The 23,110-nt window shown below is 31.0% G+C and overlaps 1 protein-coding gene across 2 annotated transcripts in view; it reads left to right on the top strand.

Annotated features, from left to right (window-relative positions):
* Nucleotides 1-23,110, top strand: part of LOC127281759 (TSC22 domain family protein 1) — a 96,030-nt gene that overhangs the window by 63,573 nt on the left and 9,347 nt on the right. For both annotated transcript variants that reach the window (XM_051305634.1, XM_051305635.1), the window contains exons 3-5: nucleotides 11,718-11,820; nucleotides 14,886-14,908; nucleotides 22,550-22,708. In XM_051305634.1, coding sequence (XP_051161591.1) covers nucleotides 11,718-11,820; nucleotides 14,886-14,908; nucleotides 22,550-22,708 — 285 coding nt within the window. The remainder of the gene's footprint in view (nucleotides 1-11,717; nucleotides 11,821-14,885; nucleotides 14,909-22,549; nucleotides 22,709-23,110) is intronic.

Below are 23,110 nucleotides of genomic sequence, written 5' to 3'. Positions count from 1 at the left end.
ATGACAGAATGATTATACCAACATATCAACGGAATGAGTAGACATATGAAAATCGACATAATTACCAGTGAACACCTATGTAATTGCTTAAGAATACTAATTGCCTAATGCCATTTATAAAAACTCGACGCACCTGAAAGCATATATATATATATATACAATCTTAAAATAGGAGAAAAAAAATTCAGAAGTTGAAAGTCTAGGAATTTCCTATATAAATACGCATATATATAGTGTATACTAATTAGAATCGCTCATCGATAGAAAGTGGTCGATAAGCTAAAAGTACAAATTAAGAAAACAAATTTCTGGGTAGCAAAAGATTGCGTGAAAGCCATTAAATACGAGCCATATAAAACCGATCATCATCATGATGATAATAATAATGATGATGATGATCCTCATTTCGATCCATTCGCATCTGATCAATTCAGCTCATTTAGTCTCGCATTCGAGTCTTTTTAGCGTCACCGATTTAATTAACTCGACCATTTCCAATAGAGTGGAAGAGAGAAAGAGGTTCCCTCGAATCGCCAAGTGAATTTATTTTCAACTTGATTATCGGTTAGTCCATTATTTTTGCTTCCTTTGCAAGTTTTTTCTCTCTCTCTCTCTCTCTCTCTCTCTCTCTCTCTCTCTCTCTCTCTCTCTCTCTCTCTCTCTCTCTCTCTCTCTCTCTCTCTCTCTCTCTCTCTCTTTCACTCTTTACTCGAAAGTCATAAATAAAGAATTCTTCTTTAAAATTAAAAAAGAGTAACAGTCTTTTAAAGTAGTAGTTTTTTAAAGTAGTAATCTTTTAAAGTAGTATGTCTTAAAGTAGAAGAAAGTCATTTAAAAAAAAAAAGCAGAAGACTATTTTGTTTTGCAATTAAATTGATTTAGTTGCGCGCAGTTTATTTCCTATATAGATTCCGCAACTCTTCACGTTAATCTCAACTTGTGTATCACCTCCTATATGTAGAGAGAGAGAACTTCAACTTGATGGAAACCCTTTCGTCACCAGCAAATAGCGTATTTCTTTTCTTGAATAGTGAAGTTCGTTTTATACATATAATAGACGTGTGTAAGACGTCCGTCTGGCTGTCAGTCCTTCTGTCGATCTCTCGGCACACCTTGGCATGCAAACAGACAAACGGACGGACTGTTTCAAGCAACATGGCAGCTTCGAAGTTGCGGCACAACTAAGATGGGATGACGGATAACTATATACATATATAGAGCTCCGATCGTTCACCCTGTGATGGATCTGTTGCAAAGTTTCTTCGTCTCTTGTTACATCCTTTTCCGTCCTAATCAAACTGACTCATCCTCTTTTTTTGTTCCTAGTCATATACTAATCCAAATTACAGAAAGTATCCTGATTTCATCAAATTCTTTGATAAAAACAGTTATAATTATTTATTCAAATTAATTTTAAATTAGCAAATAGATTATATATTCAAAATGTATAATGAGTAATTTGCCTTATTCCTGTTATGACACGCTCCCAAGGTGGTAGTAATTGATGTTTGGAATTATTCATGATCACGTCCTTCTATGTTGATGAAACATTTTGTCGCGCGCATATATCGATATACTTAAATAATTGTTTCTTTTGTTTTTTTTTCTCCTTTCTTATTATTTATATGCACTTTCCATGTCACTGAGTCGCGTGCACGCAATAATTTTGTTATGCAAGAACGGTGACTATTACGCTCCAGTGAATATGTACAAGGGGCTTGTATAATAATTTTCCATCGGTTTAAAACCCATGCCATCTCATCTCGATTAAGTCGTTAGATATAATAAATGAATATATCTACCAGGAAAACCGATAGAACAAGTACCACCTTAAATCGTAAGTCACCTAATCGTATATATATATATGGGAAAATTGATGTTACCAACTGAAATGATTTACGTTTTATACAATCCAAGTTTATAAACCCGCAATCGATATATGGAATATAGGAAAGGACTCGAAGAAACGATTATAGTGGCGGCGAAAGCAACTCTTGAATTACGATGTGTTTATAGAAAACCCATTTGCACGATGAGGATATGATGCCGAGGCTCTTTCAACCAGCTGTCTTCCTATTATGCGCTCAAATGTCTCCGGAACAAAAATTAAAATTGAAAGTTAAAGGTGAGAGTGCCTATATACATCTCAGATATATATATATATATAAATACTGTCGTTATATGTTATTAGCTGTTTAAAGATTAGTTGTGCATCATAAAAAACAAAAGATAGTTGTTCCTAGCACTTAGCTTACAATATACGTCTTTTGCAGTTCTATTACAATTGCAATTAGCGATAAATCCCAACCATTATTTAATACCCTTTTATTAGAAAGTTGTTAAATTTAAATAAATCTAGTGAGATTTCTATTTTTAACTCAATATTCATCTAAAACGGATCTAGAAAGACATTTTCAAGAACCAAATAATCTTAATAATGGTATTTCCTATCCAATCGTCAGAAAAAAACATTCTGCTTCAAGAAACATTCCTAAAACATTTCATGTTTGTCAAAACAAATGAAATGTTTCAGAAACGTTTCTAAACCTTTCTGATAACTCCATCATCATCATCATCAATAAGAACAAATCATATACGAGGAAACTTCCTCATCTTTAATTCCCCTCAAAGAGATAACAATCATCCGCTATAACTTCTTCATTCAGAGAAAAGTCACATCGCGGAATATTTTCTATATACACACCATACAATGCAAAACGTTTTATTATAAATACACACGTGCGATTCATCTCTCTCTCCGAATGTATAAATTAGCTTGTTACTGCCCACGCGGCGATCAGGTGAATAAGCTCAACTTAAAACCCGAGGGCACCTACTGTTTCCCTGTAATTAAAGAATCAGTGTACAATATAAACGATAGAGTTCTCTTGGGCGAAAAGAAGGAACACGAGCAGTAAAACAAAGAGGAAACCAGACAAGGAAGAAAGTGATGCAATTTGTATCTTCGAGACAATGTCTCCCGAGGCATTACACAACACATAATAAAGATCCATTTCCTTATATGATTCTCCCATCTTTTATTTTCATAAACCTCAAGGGCATACACTGACAAAATAGAGAAATGAATTTTACTTTTCAAAATAAAAGAAAAAAAAAGAGCTGTTATTATATATTATTGTGTATAAGAAATTCTTGCGTTGGGAAAGAAATACAAAGAAATGGAAAAGAAATACAAATTATGAGATCAAAGAAATAAATACATTTGCGTGTCGCGTTGAATTAAAATTTTCTCCTGATCTGTAATTATATCTCATACAACGTGGGAAATTATATATTCTCCTTTTTAATGGAAAATATCTCAGATATTATTACATATATAAACAGGAACTTAAATATCTTTCTTCAATGTATATAATATTTTTCCCTATGCTAATCAAATCAATGTTAGAAAACGGCATTCGACACTTTTTCTCTAGGAAAGAAAACCATTAAAATTTTTATCAGAATGCTAAACCTAGTTTTAATTAAAGCAGAGGCGTCAAATAAGAATTTGATTAAAAAAGAATTTCAATTCGTTGAAATGGTTCACTTTGATTAGAATTATCAAAGAATTTAAGTTAAAATAAAAAGAAATTGAGGAATAGAAGCAAAAAAAAAATTATTAGGATTAAAAGTTTGCGTTGTCAAAAGACAAGATGACTCAATTATCACAGGCATGCCGCATCCTCGAATCGAACAGCTGTCGCCCAGGATAAATTATTGTTGTTAATGACATATTTATCGTCAGGGCGAACCAAGATACCAGGAAGGTGCGTATTGACCAGTAATTTGCTGATTCGAGGTAACGCCAGAGCTGATCGTTCGATCTGAACCAACTTTTTCTTTCTCTCTCTCTCTTACTTTTTCTCTGTCCTTCCTCTTTCTCTTAGATGGCTCTATTTTTGGGAACCAAAAAAAGAACCCCCATGTGATTAATGGCCATACAAAAATCCTCACAGAATAGAAATCCTCTTATATATATATATATAGTATAGTGTCACGAATATGTGGCAAGAACAGAGTCTCTGCATATAATTATTATCGTCGCCGGTTAATGGTCCAAATGGATGAGGTTCGCGCACATTCTCGACTTCATTCAGTTTCCTATCCGTTAAAATATAGTTTATGTTCACCCGTTTCGAAAAATCTTGTTAGCGCCTTAAATTCCAAATCTTAAAAAAAGATTGATTTTGGCCCTGGAAAGATTTACTGTAATGGCTTAATATAATCAAATATCGGTATCTACCTTTCAAAAGACGCGCATCTATTCTATAATTAACATTTATTATATATACAAACACCTTTCGAATAACATTGTGACTCAATTTAATTTTTCAAAATCATTCCTTTTTAGCTATATTTGTTTAGATTTTCTCCGTCCAACTTTTCGAAATCTCTTTTTGTTTTTTAGTTAGAATCCGTTATGTTTAAAAAATCTTCCATTTTTCACAGGATCATTTTATATTTATATACGGTGTGTGCGTTCTCTTCCATCTCATCTCATCCTTCTACTGTTGTTTGCAGATTCCTTTTATGGAATGATAATATCTGCTGTATCGTATTTAACCCGCTATCACACTGCTTGACCTCACACCTGCTTATTTGGATAACCAAGACTTGTATATACATATGATACATGGTGGCCCCTTTACTTCCAAAAGAATAAAGCTTATATTCTCAAGCCAAAAAGGGCGGCAAAATTATAAGTTCGCCACTGGTGGGCATTTTAATCCATTCGGCGTGCACTTGTACGCCCAAAATGTATATACATATATATATATATATATATATATATAGGGGGCCAAAGAAAGGGGGTCCAACCGCAGTAAATCACAAAAATTCACGATATATAACTGGCGGCAATTGAAGTGCAGCACACCTTTAAAAAAATGAGAAGGGGAAACCACTTTGAAAAAAAACCGCACTCCCCATTTGCTGTTACGATGACGGGATATGCATTGCATTTTGAAAGGTATATTGGTAGAAACTTATTGACAGGACGTAATTACAGTAAATCTCTAATTATCTCAACGATCGATCTTTACATTTGTCTTTGCACGATGATGCTGATAGTCAATTCTTGAGAGACTGTTTTTTTAAAAATTATTCTTCGTTTATAATTGTCATACAATTTCTTTAAAAATTTCACAACCGAAAAAGAGGAATTTAAGAAATAAAAATAGAATAAGTTTGTGATTCATTAAAAAAGTGGTTTCATTATCTATGATCATATATCTCAAATGAAAAATGTCTCTCAACATGTTACAGAGTCACAACATCACACATTCCTTATGTCCAGTTATAAAATATATATAATAAAACTTGTACTTGTTGCAAAATTTGATATTATTGTTTAGAAATAAAAATTAAGAAATCTACACGTGTGTGAACATCAATTCAAAAAAAAAAAAAGTACAAATTCATGACCCCCCACGGCCCTTAAAAATTAAATATAGATATAATCTCTATAACCTCGTCGCGCGCATATTGGACTTCTTATTTATTTCTCCAGATATTCGTTACGCATAATTGGCGACCACAATGCTGATGAACGAGCTCGGGACCACCTGCCGAAATGGATTATTTCAGGTTCATTGGGGGAACCGGTATTTAAAGGATCGCAGCCACGCGAAGTGCGTGGTGGAATTTGCGCAATATATATAACGCATAAAATATATATATATACATGTGTCTTCGAAAATTGTACGAGGTCGAGAGTCGTCGTATAATTCGTTACATACGAATTAGCTCACATATGCTAATATTTTAAAACGAATGCCTTATTGAGATGAGTTTAAAAATAAATTCAGAAGCCAATCTTCATTATATATCATCAGAAAAAAAAGATGATTAAGAAGAGCAATTATATATATATACAAAACTTCCTCTGTGTCTTCTCTAATTATAACGGAATTCCTAAACGTCAACCATTGGGATACCATTTCTACGAACAAGTTAATCTCGTCAGGTTTCTAAATGTTGACTCCTTCTCCTTCTGTATCCATCATCAAAACTGTAGCGACGCGTATTGCAAAAGTTTACCGCGAAGGGAAACCGGTTATCGTTGTTGCGGTTTACGTTGGTGTTACTGTTAAATGGAAATGGTCACGTCTCATCGTAACACACAGGATCTACGGGTTCTGGACTCTTTAATTCTATGGTCGCGCACATGAACCTCAGTAACGATGAAAGCCACCCGCCATTGTCGTTACATGAATCTAATCCAATGTATGTGTATATACTAAAACTAGTTGGAATTCAAGATTGTAAAATTTCATGAGAACTTTGACACTAGTATCTATATATGTATATGCTTTGTACATAGTGGTATATATGTACATAGAGGAATATAAAAATGCCATGGATTGCAATAATGGTATGTGAAATTGCAAAGGGGTCGTGCGGTGAAGGTATTCCAGGAAACATTGAGAACAACCATTGTGAGCAGATGCGCAACACATGTTAGACAATTTAAGTCTGTTATATTCAACGATAAGTAACAAAGCAAAAAATTCTATTTCATCTTATCAATTTTCAATCATACAACCAATAAACCGTGAAATATGGAGCAATTGCAAAAATGAACAAACAATAAAAATTGTAATCCGCAGGGAGTTATAGAAACCAGAAGCAAAAAGCTAATTTTGAAATTCAAGCATAATTAGAATCAATTTTTGAATGTTTTTGGTGCTAATTTTCAAAAGTGTTTTAAGCCTATATAATCAGAATCAATTTTCAAAGGTTTTTGGTGCTGATTTTGAAAGTGTTTCAAGCATAATCAGAACCAATTTTTGAAAATTTTTGGTTTCCAGAAGCAGTGAAAACTATTAAACCTAATTTTAAAAGTGTTTCAAACATAATAAGAATCAATTTTAAAGCGTACCAAAAAATATTTCATTGAAGCAAAACGGGTGTATCATTGGGATACAAGCGTGAACCTGTGGTTATGGTGTGCGGTTAACTCGATTATACCAGATTAGGACCTGATCAAATGATTGGATTTACTTGGCAGACGGCAACATTTCAGAATGATGATCACGTTGATATTAGGTTTTCAACGCTCACCGTTGGCAGAGAAACTCGAACAAACTTTAATGACATTGTTACAAGAGAAAAAAAAAACCAAGAACAAAAAGAAGATTTACCGCACAACAAGACAACTTCCGACGCACTATATACCGCTTTCTTTTTTTCCTCAAAAGATATATGATATATAAGTGAACTAAAATCATCAGTACCGGATCAGTGCTTGTGGTTTCAGTGGTTCGCGAAAACAATAACTGACACAATATCCATTATACCGAAAGTTATATAAATTGGATATATAATATAAATCATTGAAACCTTTAATACAAAGATCAAAGTTAATATTTTGATCTGTTAGAGAATATATATATATAGTGTTGACACATTATTAATCATAATCAACATCTTCGCGGCCTCTCACGTCATCTTTTGACTCTCGTGTTAAAATAATCATGTTAAAAGAAAAGGTAATCGAAAAAAGACTGTCGATATAGAAGTGAGAAGATCAAATCAAGGGTCGTACAACTATTGGATTTATTTTGGTATATAACTGTAAGCATGCTTTCAGAATTGTATACCAATTGACTTAGATGCCCTTTTCTCTGCGGGAGATGATTGATAACTCTCATGTGAGGTGTTATCAGCAGCTGAGAGTGTTATGTTCATGTCATGGTCTAGATGCCGAATGACGGCATCCACGTTTCTCAAATTTTTTCTTTCCCTTCCAATTTAATTTATTTGTCAAATTATATAGTAATCGCAAAATTTAAAAAAAAATTCAAACGCATATATAAAATAAATGAAGTCATTTTATATATAAAAGAAAAATGCTTCCTAAATGAAGAAATTATACAAGGGAAAGTAATTATTTCGAGATAAAGTTTATCCTTGCTTTTCAATTAAACTACACATCAGAGTACATATAATCACAAAAATGATCATACTTTAATTACTGGAATCGGGGCAAAACGTCAAACAAGTCTAACGCGCATGCAGTTATCTTCAGAGATAAATGAAGCGTAATTAAGAACCTTCTGTTAAAAAAAAAAATTGTACATTCCCGTACAATATATATTTCAGAAAAACATGATAATGTATTCTTTGAAAAAGGAGGAAGATGCAACGCACTCAGCGGGTATATATATACACATTAACGAGGAAAAAGCGCGCAATAACTATAGTTAGAGAGAAAAACAGAACTTAAAGCGCCATTTAATAAATTCGAATGTACCATGTCCGTACACATGGGGCAGAAAATTCACTATATAGCTACTATATACACAAGACATATCTTATTATGCGAGTGAATCGCAAATATTCATCCGATCACCTTATAAGCGCTCTCACACGCGTATAGTACGAATCTTTAATGACGACAATTCTAGCTCTTGTACCGCACCTTAAATTCTACTATAACCATTAATAACGTTCATAGTTTTCATCGACCTTACACTAATCACCATTGAGTTCGCATACCTCTTTGAAAAATCTTCTAATTTTTCACAACACAATTTTATTTTTTTAATTACTTAAAATTAATTATTAATTTTTTTAAAAGCAATTTAACTAATTTTGACTTTGTTAAATATTTTAGAAAATAAGTTCAATTATTTAAAAACTTACCAAACTGGATACAAATGAACATTTTAAGTTATAGACTCACCTGAAACAAACAAAAAATCGTAAGGTTTTATTATATGACAGAATAAAAAATATACACTGAGAAAAATGTTTAGTCAGAGCAACCAAAATTTGGTTGGGACAACAAACGATCATTTGGTTTTTTAGACCAAACTATTTTGTTGTGTTAACCAAATTATTTTGTTGTCGTAACCGAATTTTGGTTGGAATTTAAAAATGTTCAACCAAATAATTTTGTTGATCTAACCAAATGTTTGGTTGAGATAACACTACGACTTTGTTTCAGCCAACCAAAATTTGGTTACAAGAACCAAAATTGACTAATCAAACAATTTTGCTGCAAACACTAAATTTTTTTCTCAGTGTAAAAATTTAAAATTAATTATTATCATACGTAGAATAAAAAAATACGATTATTTTTGGAATTACCAAAAATATTTACTTTAACTATAAATGAATATTTGCGCCAAATAATTTTTATTTGAATTATATAAACTGTATTTGGACAAATAATTTCTATATTTGAAACCATATATCATTTAATTGTCTCAAATAATAATTATTTAATACAAATATAAATATTTATTTAATATCAAGTAACAGATTATTTGAGTCAAATAAATTTTTCCCAGTGTATTTTGAGTTTTTTTTGTTCATTTTTTGTTCTCAAGGTAAAAAATTAGTTACATAATAAATTTCACATAAACCTTTCTTAAATATATTTATTTAAAAAATAAAATAAAAATACAAAATTAATATAATTGTATCTTCTATTCTATAAAATTAATATATTCACTGTGTGAATATTAATTTTATTGTATATAAGGTAGAGAGAAAAAAAAAATTCATATTGAATAATAAATATGCCAAAATGTGTACATATATAAGAACAAGTTGTAAACTGGGAAAGAGTCTCTTAATTACGAAAAGGAGCAGGCGACCTGTGCGCGAGATCTCTCGTGGCTCGTTAAATGCACAACAGAATCGAGATGTACATACATGCAAGTATATTGGATATTTAAAGGAATTCTTGCACCTTGGTGTGTCGGGTGGGTGAAAGTATATACATATATATATATATACACGAGGAAAATATAGCGTGGACGAGTTATAAAGCGAAGGGATGCCCCGCTGAGAGCGCGAGCGTTTCTTATCGTTAAGCCGCACAACCACGAGCCAATTACACGACGATTTTCTTTTCTCGAATCAAAGTAGCAACATCTTGATCTTCCAAGATACGCGCGCGCGCATATAACTGCGCGAGTTGAAACAGCTATTCCATAATAATGGTGACTACATAACCATTTCATGCGCCCCGTTAAATTCACAAATTATATTGCGTGTTTATTTTTAATTTAAGAAAAAAAAAAAATTTTTTTTAAATCCCACTGATTATTTTAAAACGCAATTACTTTAAAAATATAAGTTTTCGCACACCTTCAAATATGTCCACTTAAAAGCAGTTCGATGTTATATACAGTATATACTGTATTTTCATTCATAATATTCACCGAGAGATTATGCAGATTAGAATACGAGAGAGGAATCGACAAAATTCTTAAAAGATCATGCGCTCAACCATGCATGAAGTATATACGTATATAATTAATATATACATAGAGATAAAATTGTTTCGATTCATTTGAATCTATTTCAATCAATTTTCTAATAAATATGCATCTAATGGCGACAATATAAAATCAATCAAAATGTTCTGAAATGGAAAAAAAAAGAAAAGAGGGGGCTGCGTGAAAAATCTTGTTTGATGACTATTTAATTAGATCAACTTTTCACTCAACATATTTTACCAATTTTTTTCTACTTATATATATAATATGTTTCTCGACTGTAAATAAATCCTCGTTGCGAATAAATTTACGAATCTCATAAATCTAAACTAGGAACTTGTTTTGAAAACAAGTCACATTTTTTTGCACCCAATAAATTAGTTTCGAAATTGAAAGTGAGATATGTTGAGTGTACATTGAAATATCTTGAAATATTTTTTAAAATATCCTAAAATTTTTAAAGTATTTCAAATATTTTGAAATTAATTGAAGTATCCAGAATTATCTGAAGTACCGTAAATTATCTTAAGTATCGCGAATTATCTGAAATATCGTAAAGTATTCGGAAATACCTTGAAGTACTTTGAATTATCTTCAAGTATTTGAATTATCTAAAGTACCTTGAAGTACTACAAATTATCTTGAAATACTTTGAAATATCCTGAAGTACTACAAATTATTTTGAAATACTTTGAAATATCCTGAAGTACCTTAAAGTACTGTGAATTATCTGAAATACCTTGTATTATCTAAAGTATCCTGAATTATCTGAAGTATAGTAAAGTACCCGGAAATACCTTTGAAGTACTTTGAATTATTTCGAAATATTCTAAATTATATCTTGAAGTATTTGAAGTATTCTAAATTATCTGAAGCATCGTGAAATATCGCAAAGTACCTTAAATACAGTGAATTATCTTGAAGTATTTGAATTATCTAAAGTACCTTGAAGTACTGTGAATTATCTTGAAATATTTGAATTATCTAAAGTACCTTGAAGTACTGTGAGTTATCTTGAAATATTTGAATTATCTAAAGTACCTTGAAGTACTGTAAATTATCTTGAAGTATTTGAATTATCTAAAGTACCTTGAATTATCTAAAGTACCTTGAAGTACTTAAATTATCTTGAAGTATTTAAATTATCTGAAGTACCATGTATTATCTGAATTATCTAAAGTATCGTAAAGTACTGAAATTTTGAATTCTTTATCCCACGATTATTATAAAAACAAATTCAAAACAAGTTTTCAAAGTAAAAATCCAGAATAATAACAATAATAATAATAATAATTGGTACAGGGAGGAGAATAATTTTTACAGAAAAGGTAGCGTGTGAGCTTTCTTAAAACATTTCATGTTAAAACGAATCGCGCAAGAAGAAGGTGATGCACAAAAGAGAAACGAAGAGAATTAGAACATCTCCAACGTGATTCCTCATTCAACCACTGTATTTATGTATAAATGTTTTCCTTTTTGCAGAGGCACCTGGCGAACTTGGATGGGTCCTGACCTTGGTGATTGTATCTCTAGTGTCAGCGGGTATCGGCGCTGTCGTCATGGTCACGCTTCTTCACTGTCGAAGGTTGGTATTGCGATATTCACTCCTATATATATATATATATATACTCTCGTATTCGCATTAGTCACTGAAGAAGGTCCATCTTCTTTCAACGCGCAATGTACCCTCTGATATATAAATAGACTCTTCCAACTTTGTATTATATAAACTACACATACTAAACGTTTCTATCAAACACTGACATTTATTCCTCTATATACGTAAAAGTCGCATTTCACAATAATTCCATAATTAATAAAATTACCCCTATTTTATAGGAAAAAAAAAAAATTAAATTCTACTACCGATGTATAAAAATAATTACTTCCTCAAGTCTATATTAAGTTCCTATATATCAATTTTACAAATAAAAAAAAAAGTTACCCCTTTTTTTATAGTCGATCATTAGTTGAGTTTAGTTCACAGCTTGAAGTACGATCGTGGCGCGCGAGTAATGGGAAATTCGTTTCATGAGTTTACGACTCTGTTCAACGCATCGTGACACTTATATGCGAGCATCATTGGTAATTAAGATGAGACTGGTGTGTGCCATTATTTAATAATAGCCTAGCTCACACGGGACACAAGTCATTATTTTACCGCACGACTTTTTTTTTTCAAAAAATTGGCGAGGATTAGCTTCATTTTTTTTTCTTCTTTTTTTTTGCATTATTTATGCCAAAAAAAGATATTTCGAGAACATCCAGATGAACACGCGGAAAAGATGAAACACATATAAAATATGTCCTTGAGACTGCAAAAGAAGCCGCGAAGAAAACGAAGAGATAGAGAAAGGCTGAAAATTCCACGATAATCCGTGACAACGATTAGAATACTCAGATATATAGATTGTCGTTTATATTATACAGAGAAAGAAGAAATCATGAATCGGATCAACTTTTGTGATTCAAACAATAAAAGTCAGTTGAGTGGATCGTCGAGACGCGTAAAAAAAAGTAGATTCAATTTACGCCACTAAAGAAAAAACAAAATCCACAATTATTTTTTTCTATGAGAAAAAAAAAATTATAAAAAACAGAATAATTTTCATTTTACATTTTCAAAATCAATAAAACAGTAATCAAATTTCCGTTAGAAAATTTTCTTATTTCAAATATATTGTAGCTGTCATTATTAATAAATCTTTTTCTCTTTATGAGAATTTGACTAGAAATAATTCCCATCAGGTGTTAACGGGCAAAATAAAAAAGAAATGAAATTTTGATGCATTCACAAAGTATTTGAAGAAAACATGAATATTAAATTATTTGAATTCCACTTGAATGTATCTTCAAAATATTAAATTAAAATATATAAATATATAATCGTATAAATGACGAAACAATTTATTAATTCTCTCTCACCTATTTCACATATATTTACTAAAAGAATGTTCAATAAAAAAACAAAACGTCTCTGTCTCTCATGTATAAAAAAAAAAAAAAAAAAAAAAAAAAAAAAAAAAAAAAAAAAAAAAAAAAAATTTATTGTAATCAAATGAATAGCTGACACTCTATCAATCACCGAATCAAATCAACTTATCATTGCAAACCCGTAAGGAATGGCGCGACATGAGTTATAAGATATAAGATAAAAGCATTTTTAAGACAATCTTATTTCTCTCATCATCCAGGCGTCAAAGAGATCGACGTGTCAAGACGATTGCGCATGCCGCGCGCGCGCGAATATCTTTTAGGACATTTATATAAATTGACGTGTGACATTTAAAAGAGGGTAGCTGTACATATTGGCAAAAAAAAGACAATATGATATATAAGAAAAAAATTCTAATCCAACATTCTCTGATGAAGATAATTAAGATATATAATATTCTGAATCATCGTTCCATCATATATATCTCTATGGAATTGCAACAAAATGAAAAAAGAAAAAAAAAATTATTATTAGCACGCCTCGAGGACAAATCGAAACTGACAAAACCTCTTTGATGTCGAACAACCATCGACCCCCCGAGAATTCTGAAATTGAAACCGACCAACCGATATTTTAAGCGGATCTGCATCGTGAGCATGCCCTTGCGGCTAACTCTCATTTACAACTTATATAGCGTTTAAGAAGATATCTCACCAATCCTCTTAAATTCTCACTCTTACGGAGGTCCTCAGGATCTCGAGCCAAATTGATAATAATGTTAATAATAATAATGATAATTTATTTAATTTAAATAAAAATTATTCGGTTCAAATAAATATTTATTTAAGTAACCGATTATTTCAAACAAATATATTTTTTTAATTGTAATAATAAAGATAAATAATATTATTTATTTTGTTAATAAAAATAAAAAAATAATAATAAATAATAATAGTAATATAATAATAACAATTAATAAGAATCGATAACAATTATAAAGAAGGATAAATGATGGCAATTTTGATTATAACTTTTTAAAAAGAAAAAATTTATTGCTCGATCAAAATATCTCATCTGTTTCTTTTTTGTATATATACCGATTGTATCAGGGAAGGTTTTTTTCGTATATATTCTTTTGAAGAAATACAATAAAAGCTATACAGGAACCAAAGTCCATTTTATTCAAAATTACATTCGACCGTTTATTTTCCATAAAGGCAATTTTAGAACGAAATTGATCCAGTGATCTACATATTCAAAATCATATATATGTATATGTATATGTATGAATAAAAAAAAAAGCGAGACTTTTTTTTAATCAGGTCAAATCGAAATTGAATTACTCATTTTGGGCGAGAAATACATCTCGTTTCTCTTTTGTTAAAGCCACGGGAGATTTTTAATAGAACACATATTGGTTGCATATATTCGCGCCTCTATATAAAAATGACTAATTCAAAAAAAAATCTAAAAATAACTATCGACCGACAAGTAGATAATTATTACTATACTATTATTTTTTTATAATATTTCTGTTATCCAAAGTAAAAAAAAGCGTAAACAACAATATACGGTAGATTTATTATTATTATTACTATTATTACTATTTTTATTATTATTTTTACTACTATTTTTATATTATTATATTTTTGATTATAATTCAAATTTACTAATTCTTTTACAAATACTAATAAAAAAATTTCTATTTGTTTCAGGCTGAAAAGTGCCGGCAGCAGAGGTGAGAATACTAAACCTTCAATTAATCCAATAATCACATTAGACTCTAACTATAATTTAAATAATAATTATAATCAATTACACCTATACGTGCAAGGCCTATTAAAAAACAAAAATTCGACGATAAATTTCAAGAACCCTTATTTTCCAACGAATTCCTTCGCAACCTTCTTTTTGCCTTCTATAATATAGACCGCAAAAAAAAGAAAATATCAGTAACTATAGTTACTTCAAGAAGAAAAAAAAAACCATATTTCCCCTTTTGTCTGCCGAAAAATAAAATTCACTGAACTACAGCTGCTGTTACTTCTGCTCTGCAAGATATATATATATAATATGGATCAGAAATTGACCAAAGGGCTTGGGACTCATTGGCAGGGCAAAATACTAGGCCCCCCCCCTCCAATCATGTCGAATTAACATTCTGAGGCGCGCGGCCCACTGGGCCTGAAGCAGTGTGTGTGTGCTGACGGGTTAGGCATCGAAACGATCATGCCCAATTATCCCAAGTCCCCTACCGAGTTTGCCGCAGAGCACAAATCGCGTCTATTCGACTCTTTCGCACTTTTACAACCACCGCCACTTCGCCCAAAAAAAAAAAATTTACAAATCATTTTAGATATTAAATCACAAAAAAAAAAATTAGAAAATTATTTTTATTATTAGTTACTGTCCTACTAAAAAGAAATTGAATACTGACGCGGTACTGGTACAAGTATAGCGCCAGTACTGCCACAGTACTGTGTCATTAGTAAATTTTTGATAGGGTACTTATTTTTCCATATATACCAGAAATGAAAATCAACTTAAATTTCAAAAAATCAAGAGGATTTTTTTTTAAGCATTATAGGAAATTAGCAATTTTTTTTTTTTATTTTTAAGCGAACTCATTTTCAATAAAACGACGCAGTCCAGAAGAATTGTCGAGAGTTATTATCGCGCGCAGAAATCATCCAATCGCGCTCACGGAACTTCGCTTCCTCTCTAAAGTGCGGCTACTCGATACCTTTGGAAATAAAATGGCTAGTAATAAAACGAAGGAAGCCATAAGCATTCGAGAATTCACGACAGAGTTCCTCTGAAATGTTTCTGCCAATAGCGATATATATTACCTTAAAACCAAGAGTAATTTCTACTGAAGGAGCAACAACCATTAAAGATAGATAAAGTAATACTTTTTTTTTCCTATCACTTTTTCTTTTCTACGGCAATTTTTCCTAATTCCCAATTTTTTTTTAAGCTACAAAACATTCCTTAACAGAATTAATACTAAAAATAATCCACTATTATAAATTATAAATATGATATTTTATAATTATAATTAATAATCATAATTTTTTTTTTCCGAAAAATTTCCCAATAGAATTCTTATTGTTATTTCGATGTATTCATTTCAAGAAAAAAAAAAAAAAAGAAAAGAGAGAGAGAGAATAAAAGGCCAACATTGAAAATAATTAATGACGTACAAGTGCTACTAGTTGTCAGGTAGTATACCACTGATAACTATATACTATAGAAGAGAAAATGTTTCAAAATATAGAAAGTTCAATTTCACATTCGCAAACGACGATTAATGTAATTATCAAAAAGATAAATTAGACGAGATTTTGTGTTCGATTTCAGCAAGATATATTAGACAAGGCTTGTGATAAAAGCAAATCACTCTCTCCTTAAGCTTAAAAACGTGACATACACAAGTTCAATTCAAACAACACGTTCTCTAACAAGAGATGCTTCACTGTCTATTACTACTCGTTTTCCTTCCAATCCGGATGTTAGACTCACGACCTTTTCGCTAACAACCAAATAAAAGAAGAGAAAAAAGAAACAAATAAACAAAACGACTCGTCACCAACAAAAAAATGCGGAATTTATCGATCTAAAACAAGATAACAAAATAAAATATCGTCTGAATAAAAAGAATCTCCTTCGTTCTTTTAGCAATCATATAAACTGAAAAAAATTATTTTGCACACAGAAAAAAATTATTACCCAGAACAGTGAAAGTTTTGGCAATTCTAAAGAAACAAATATTTGTTCCAGATAAAGATTTTTTTTCCGTCTAATTCAAATAATCAGTTGAGTATATTATATAAATATTTACTCGAACTAAAAAAATATTTAACACAGAAAATTAAAAGGCATTAAAATAAGCTGCAACGCTTATTATTTTAATCCAATTTTACTTATTTTAATCCATTTTGGTATTAAAATAAGCAAAATTGGATTAAAATAATAAGTGTTGCAGCTTATTTTAATATACCTTATAATTTTCGGTGAAATCAAAATAAGTTATAAGTTTTGCAAAATAAGATTAAAGAAAATTTATTAATTTAGTAAAGATATAATACAGTAGCTATATACTCTCGACACAAAAATCCGACATATCTCTCGTCGTCGTCGTCGTCGTCGTAGTCGCGCGTCTTCTTTCGAGTAGTGTGTCAGCGTCGATTGGAGTTTAATTAGTTCGCATTGATAATGACGATCGGTGTTGGCATGCGATCCCCCTAAGGCAATGTTAAAAGATCGTGAGGACGGACGTGCGACATTAAAGACAGTGAAACGCGTCTAATTAACTTTCTGATTTAAAATCACCCGCGGCACGATCGGCGACAACCACAACACTATACACATATATATATATATATACACTTCGATACCTGTGAATGCTATGGGGGTCATCCGAATTAATTATTCAACACTCCCATCTCATATATATTACCAAATCCCCCTGCTGCTTCTATACTCTCAATCTTCTATCACTTTCACCTTATAAATTGTTCCAGATTACAAAACAAAACAAAAATTCTTTCACATTCAAAGAAATAGGAAACTGATTTTTCTTTAAAAGGATATCTAAAATAATATCTAAAAGGATATCTAAAATGATATCTAACAGGATAACCAAAATATCTAAAAGAATATCTCAAAAGATATCTGAAGAATTATATATATTTATGAAAAAATTAGAAAAATGATTCCCAAATTTTTCTTCATTTTCAAAGCGAAATGAAAGTTATCTGGCGAATTTTTGCAGTCTATGTCGATGAGAAAAAGGGGAAGATGATCCACCACGGTGGTCCATTGCAGGTTTCTCTCCGCGATTGAGCTCGACTCGCGCTCTTGCTGTTTCGACGCTTTTATTAGCACGTATGTAATCCTACCGGTGCCCAAGCCGCGAAATAATCATCGCACACAACGTGTGCGTTCCTATCCTCAATTTTCAATTGAGCACAAAAGATCCCTATTCAAAAAGAAAAGACGACAAAAATAGTTCACCCATTTTAATCGAAGAATATTTACCTCAAAAGAGATTAGCACCCAGCTTTAATCAAACTAGTCAGATATAATAATTATAATAACCATTATCATAGTTATAATAACTATTATCATGGGTATAATAACTATTACCACAGGTATAATAACTATTACCACAGGTATAATAACTATTACCAAAGGTATAATAACTATTACCAAAGGTATAATAACTATTATCATATACTTATAACAATTATTACTATACTCCTATAATAATGATACTAAACTTTCGCTTATTCCATAACAGTAAATTTTGCATATTAAAAAAAAAGAAGAAAGCAATCTAATTGATCGAATACTTCACATCTGACTTTGGAGTCTCATATTAGTGTCAAAAATGAAAATTGATCTTTAATAAACAACTCGTTTTCCAAGAAATCAAGATCAGAGAAGAAAAAATTTTTTGCATATGACGTACTGCAAATTACTATATAAAGAGACATATCATTGCGAATTATTATACAGTAAATTACTTTACAAGTGACGTAAAGTCTTGTTTGAAGTCTGTAATCTTATGTAGATAGACCATATAAGAAAACCGGTAAAGTGAGCTTAATTTTTCCAACTAAATATATATAAACCCGCAAGGATCCCCAACAGGGAAAAGATGTAGTCCTGCGTATATATATAATATATATAATGTTAGAGAGAATCTAAATTTAAGGTGAATAAAAGTTTAATTTTATGCGCGATGTGTTAACGTAATGAACCAATCTTTTCTTGCATCTTGTCACTTTTAGTTACACCCCCTGAAGCGCTCGTTTCCTTTAAATGTAAGTACTGATGTAATATTTAAACACCTATAGTAATTATCAGATCTTTTCAGAAACCTATAATTAACGCCATACATGGATTTTTTTTTAAAATACGACTCACTATTTAGTGTTTCCGGTAATATCCCACTTTTAATTTACAGTTATTTTACTTCTGAAATATAATTAGCTTTATAATATTAAATTTTTTTATAGTACTAAATTTTCATTAGTTTTATAATACTAAATTTCCATTATATTTTCATTATATTAAAAAGAACTAATGATATATAAAATACAAAATCAATATTTAGTATGATAATTATGACATCAATTAAAAAAAAAGGAGAATAATTTCGTCAACAATAACGACTTTATATATACCACAAATTATTTCAATAAATCAAAAAATCCATTCAACGAATCTTTGAATACAATTTTCTTTTCAACATATATATAAATGTGTGGCTACATGTTGTTCTTATTTTAATGTCTATTTAAAATCATTCATGAATATTTTTTTTCAAGTGTTGAATATAATCTGAGGAGATTATGTTAAATATATAAAAGAAAGGCTATACTCATTCATATATTACATATATCAAAAGCTAGAGAGAGATTTTAGAATCAAAATGAAATGAAAAGGCGGTGAAATGAGGGGAAGAAAGCTAGTTTGAAGAGGGGACAAAAAAAGTTGAATATAATAATAATCGGCTTATCGCATATATAGTGGACCCTTAACGCACACACACACACTTGGAATTTCAGCTGTTATAGAAATGAGAATATATAACCACGGGAAACTGCGTTGAAATCAACTTATGTCCTGTCACTTACGCACCTTCTTTGACAAGTCAGGTCTAAAAAAAAAAAAATTGAGATAGGTGCATATCTAAAATATTTCCAGTTATACAGCCCCCCTGTCGTTATTTTGTCACAAAACAAGGGAATAAACATTCAAAAAGCGACACAATTTTACAATGAAATAAAATAATTATAATAAATATGCGAATAATTTTTAGCGGTAGATCACAGATATTAAAATACATACACCTAAAGCGATAGCGAAATAATAGTGGAAGCGACAACCCGGAAAGAGATCCGATTACTTTAAAAGATAAAAAAAAAAAAATTAGTAAAGGTTCATCATTTCAAATATATTCCTCTCTTGAGAATAGCTCTTTGTTCATCAAGGTTCATTGCATTGAGGTTAGAATTATGATTGGCGTTATATGTGATCTTAATGACAGGAGAAAAAAAAGAAAGCTAAAAATTCTCTCTCGGCTTCAGAAAAAAAAAAGTATTATATAAAGTCAACAAGTCTTGGAAATCTTGACTCATTGTTATTCTTTAAGATACCTTATATCCACTAAGTGATCTTAACTGATGAGATATATTGTTCAATCAAGTGGCATATATAAAAACAAAATTAAAAAATCCTATTCCCGAATTGCATTTACATTATTCCAAAAAAATCTCATTTCAATTCCCTATGAACTGCATATTTACAAATACTTGTTTAAATTATTCCAAATCTAAAAATTTTAGACATTTCAATTAATTATCAAGAGTATTTTTTACATTAACATGCAAAATCATCGCTATACGCGAAGAGATTTCGATTAGCATAAGAGGGACATTTATAATAGTCCAATTTCATCGGAAATGGTAGTTGACATGAACAAGTTTTCTCCCACGCATATATGACAGAATGCTTATGTTTAAGATTGAAGATTGTCCGCTCCTTAGGTAAGAACACTTAACCCACGTACCGTTGTGTGTGCGCCACGTGACTAATCCGATTCCCCCCGAGGCGTATCAATTCCTGTTGTATATATATATATATATATATATATATATATATATAGGTATATTCCTCGAGCTCTCAACTTTACGATCAGAAATCACAGCTACAAAATTGAATACATACACCGTCTTCCAATTGCGGTATATTCCCATTAATGATTTTCAATTATCCCGCGTGAATAAATATTTTTTTTAAAAAGCGCGCGCGCATTCTTGTAATTTCAAATTGACTTTTGCACTCTTCTCCTAACATAATATGCTAGAAACCTATTTCAAATTGACTTTTGCACTATTATAATATTTAAACTATTTCAAATTGACTTTGCACTCTTAAGGAAAAGGTATAATTTTTTTTTTGTGCAAAAGCTACTTTGGCCTAAATATTGTAAATTATAATACGAATATATTTAAACTTTTGAACTCTTTTGTATATATAATATTTATATATGACGCGTATTAAATTCTTGTTTAAAGAATTTATAAAATATTTTTCCATCATCGAGATTTCACATTAAAACAGCAACATCCTTTCCTATATAATACATTTATAACCTTTTGATTCCTTAAGTCTGATTTAACAACCACCCATCAGATTATTATGATGTTTTCGTTTAATAACAGAAAAGCTTTTAAATATTTGAAAAAAAAACCAAAGTTCATTTTCCGTTGAACTTTAAGAGAGATTGCAATACAAGGATTAAATCCATAAGCATTTACTGTAAAGAGTTTGGTTTTGACAACAAAACGTTTGGTTGGTATTTAAACCAAAATTTTATTGAGGCAACAAACCCTCCAACATCCGTTGGACGTCCTGAATTTTCGGATGCTGTAAAGGAACAAATTCTGGTTTCTTAAATACCAACCAATTTGTTATCAAAATCAAATCCTTTTCTCAGTGTTTCATAAAACAAAAAGACAATTATTTTCCACTATAATAAAAAGTCCTTCTTCTGCAAAATTATCAAATAGATCAACTGTAATCTTTTCATAGAATGCAATAACTATAACAATGAGAATGAAAGAGCAACAAGTATAGAAAAATTTCCAGAAAGAAATAGGACACATAAGAAATAGATCTCAAGACATGTACGTGGATGAACTATCAAATACCCTTTCAGAGAGAAAGAGAGATTATATAGAGTGAAATTCCCATATAATCTCGTTTTTTCGACATTCCCGTTGTCGGCATCTCTGATCTATGAAATGCCAAGCGTATGGTCCCTCCCAATGATTTCTCCTCTCTCTCTCTCTCTCTCTCCGTTCCTTCCCATATTCCATCGTGATGGCCATGACAGGCTATGACAGGAGCACAATGAGGCCATACAGAAAACAGGCTTTTCATACATGCGCGCTCATGTCATAATGTGCAGGGATCCAACGTACATTTATGCGGCCCATATACGATATCAGGATACCGTCTCGCTCTATAACCTCACCTGGGCACTTGACAAGCTTCTTTGGTCGGTTATACGTCGAAGCCCCAAAATTTATATATATATATATTTGAACCCCTTTCACAATAAAATATTACGAAATTTGAGTCGTCTACTTATATACCAAAAAAAAAAAATGAGGCCCAACAATACGACTTTCAACAAGAATTACCACTATCATCCATACGTCGTTGCACAAACTGATTTTTATTCCCTAACATCAACAGTTTGCAAAAGTAACAATTAAAAATCAATTTTAAATCCATGTTTAATAATTCAATCCAAATGGTAAAACGAAAATGAAAAATTCTAACCCAATTTTCTAATTTTCAGCAAGTTGCTGTGGCATTGGTGTTGAAGATGCAACGAACCAGGAATCCGGGAATCCAGGTGGCGGAGGCGCAGGTGGTGGTGGCGTTTCCGTGATACCTGATAGACCGCCACTTGAGCTAGATAAATTACCACCTTATCATGATGTCGCGCCAAGCCCTGGTGAGTATATCGATTCTACTGTCACAATATATCTTATTCAAGAGAAGTTGATCCTTATTGTATATATATATATATATATAGAAAATGCAAACTTTCTCTCTATATAGAGAGAGAGAAAATCGATGTATATACGGGAAGAACATCATTGATCTTAGTCAACGTTCATCACTGAAGACTCTATCAGAACATTATTCATTACATTAACGATCTGCACTCTATTCATACACTTATACACTCATTAGAAAACATAATTGTTAAATTGACATAACATTAATTTGTACTTTATATAAAAATCCTAATTCTAATCACGAAATAGTCATTATTTAAAAAGATATACTATATTTTTATAATTTTATCCAAAAATTATTTTCCCATAATGCCTGCAAACGTGCTTACAATAAT

The sequence above is a fragment of the Leptopilina boulardi genome, unplaced genomic scaffold (genome assembly GCF_019393585.1).
Source record: "Leptopilina boulardi isolate dan_hultmark-lab unplaced genomic scaffold, ZJU_Lbou_2.1 LbouV2_278, whole genome shotgun sequence".
Taxonomy (NCBI): domain Eukaryota; kingdom Metazoa; phylum Arthropoda; class Insecta; order Hymenoptera; family Figitidae; genus Leptopilina; species Leptopilina boulardi.
The sequence above is the reverse complement of the archived record's forward strand: the minus strand, read 5'-3'. Positions and strand labels throughout refer to the sequence as shown.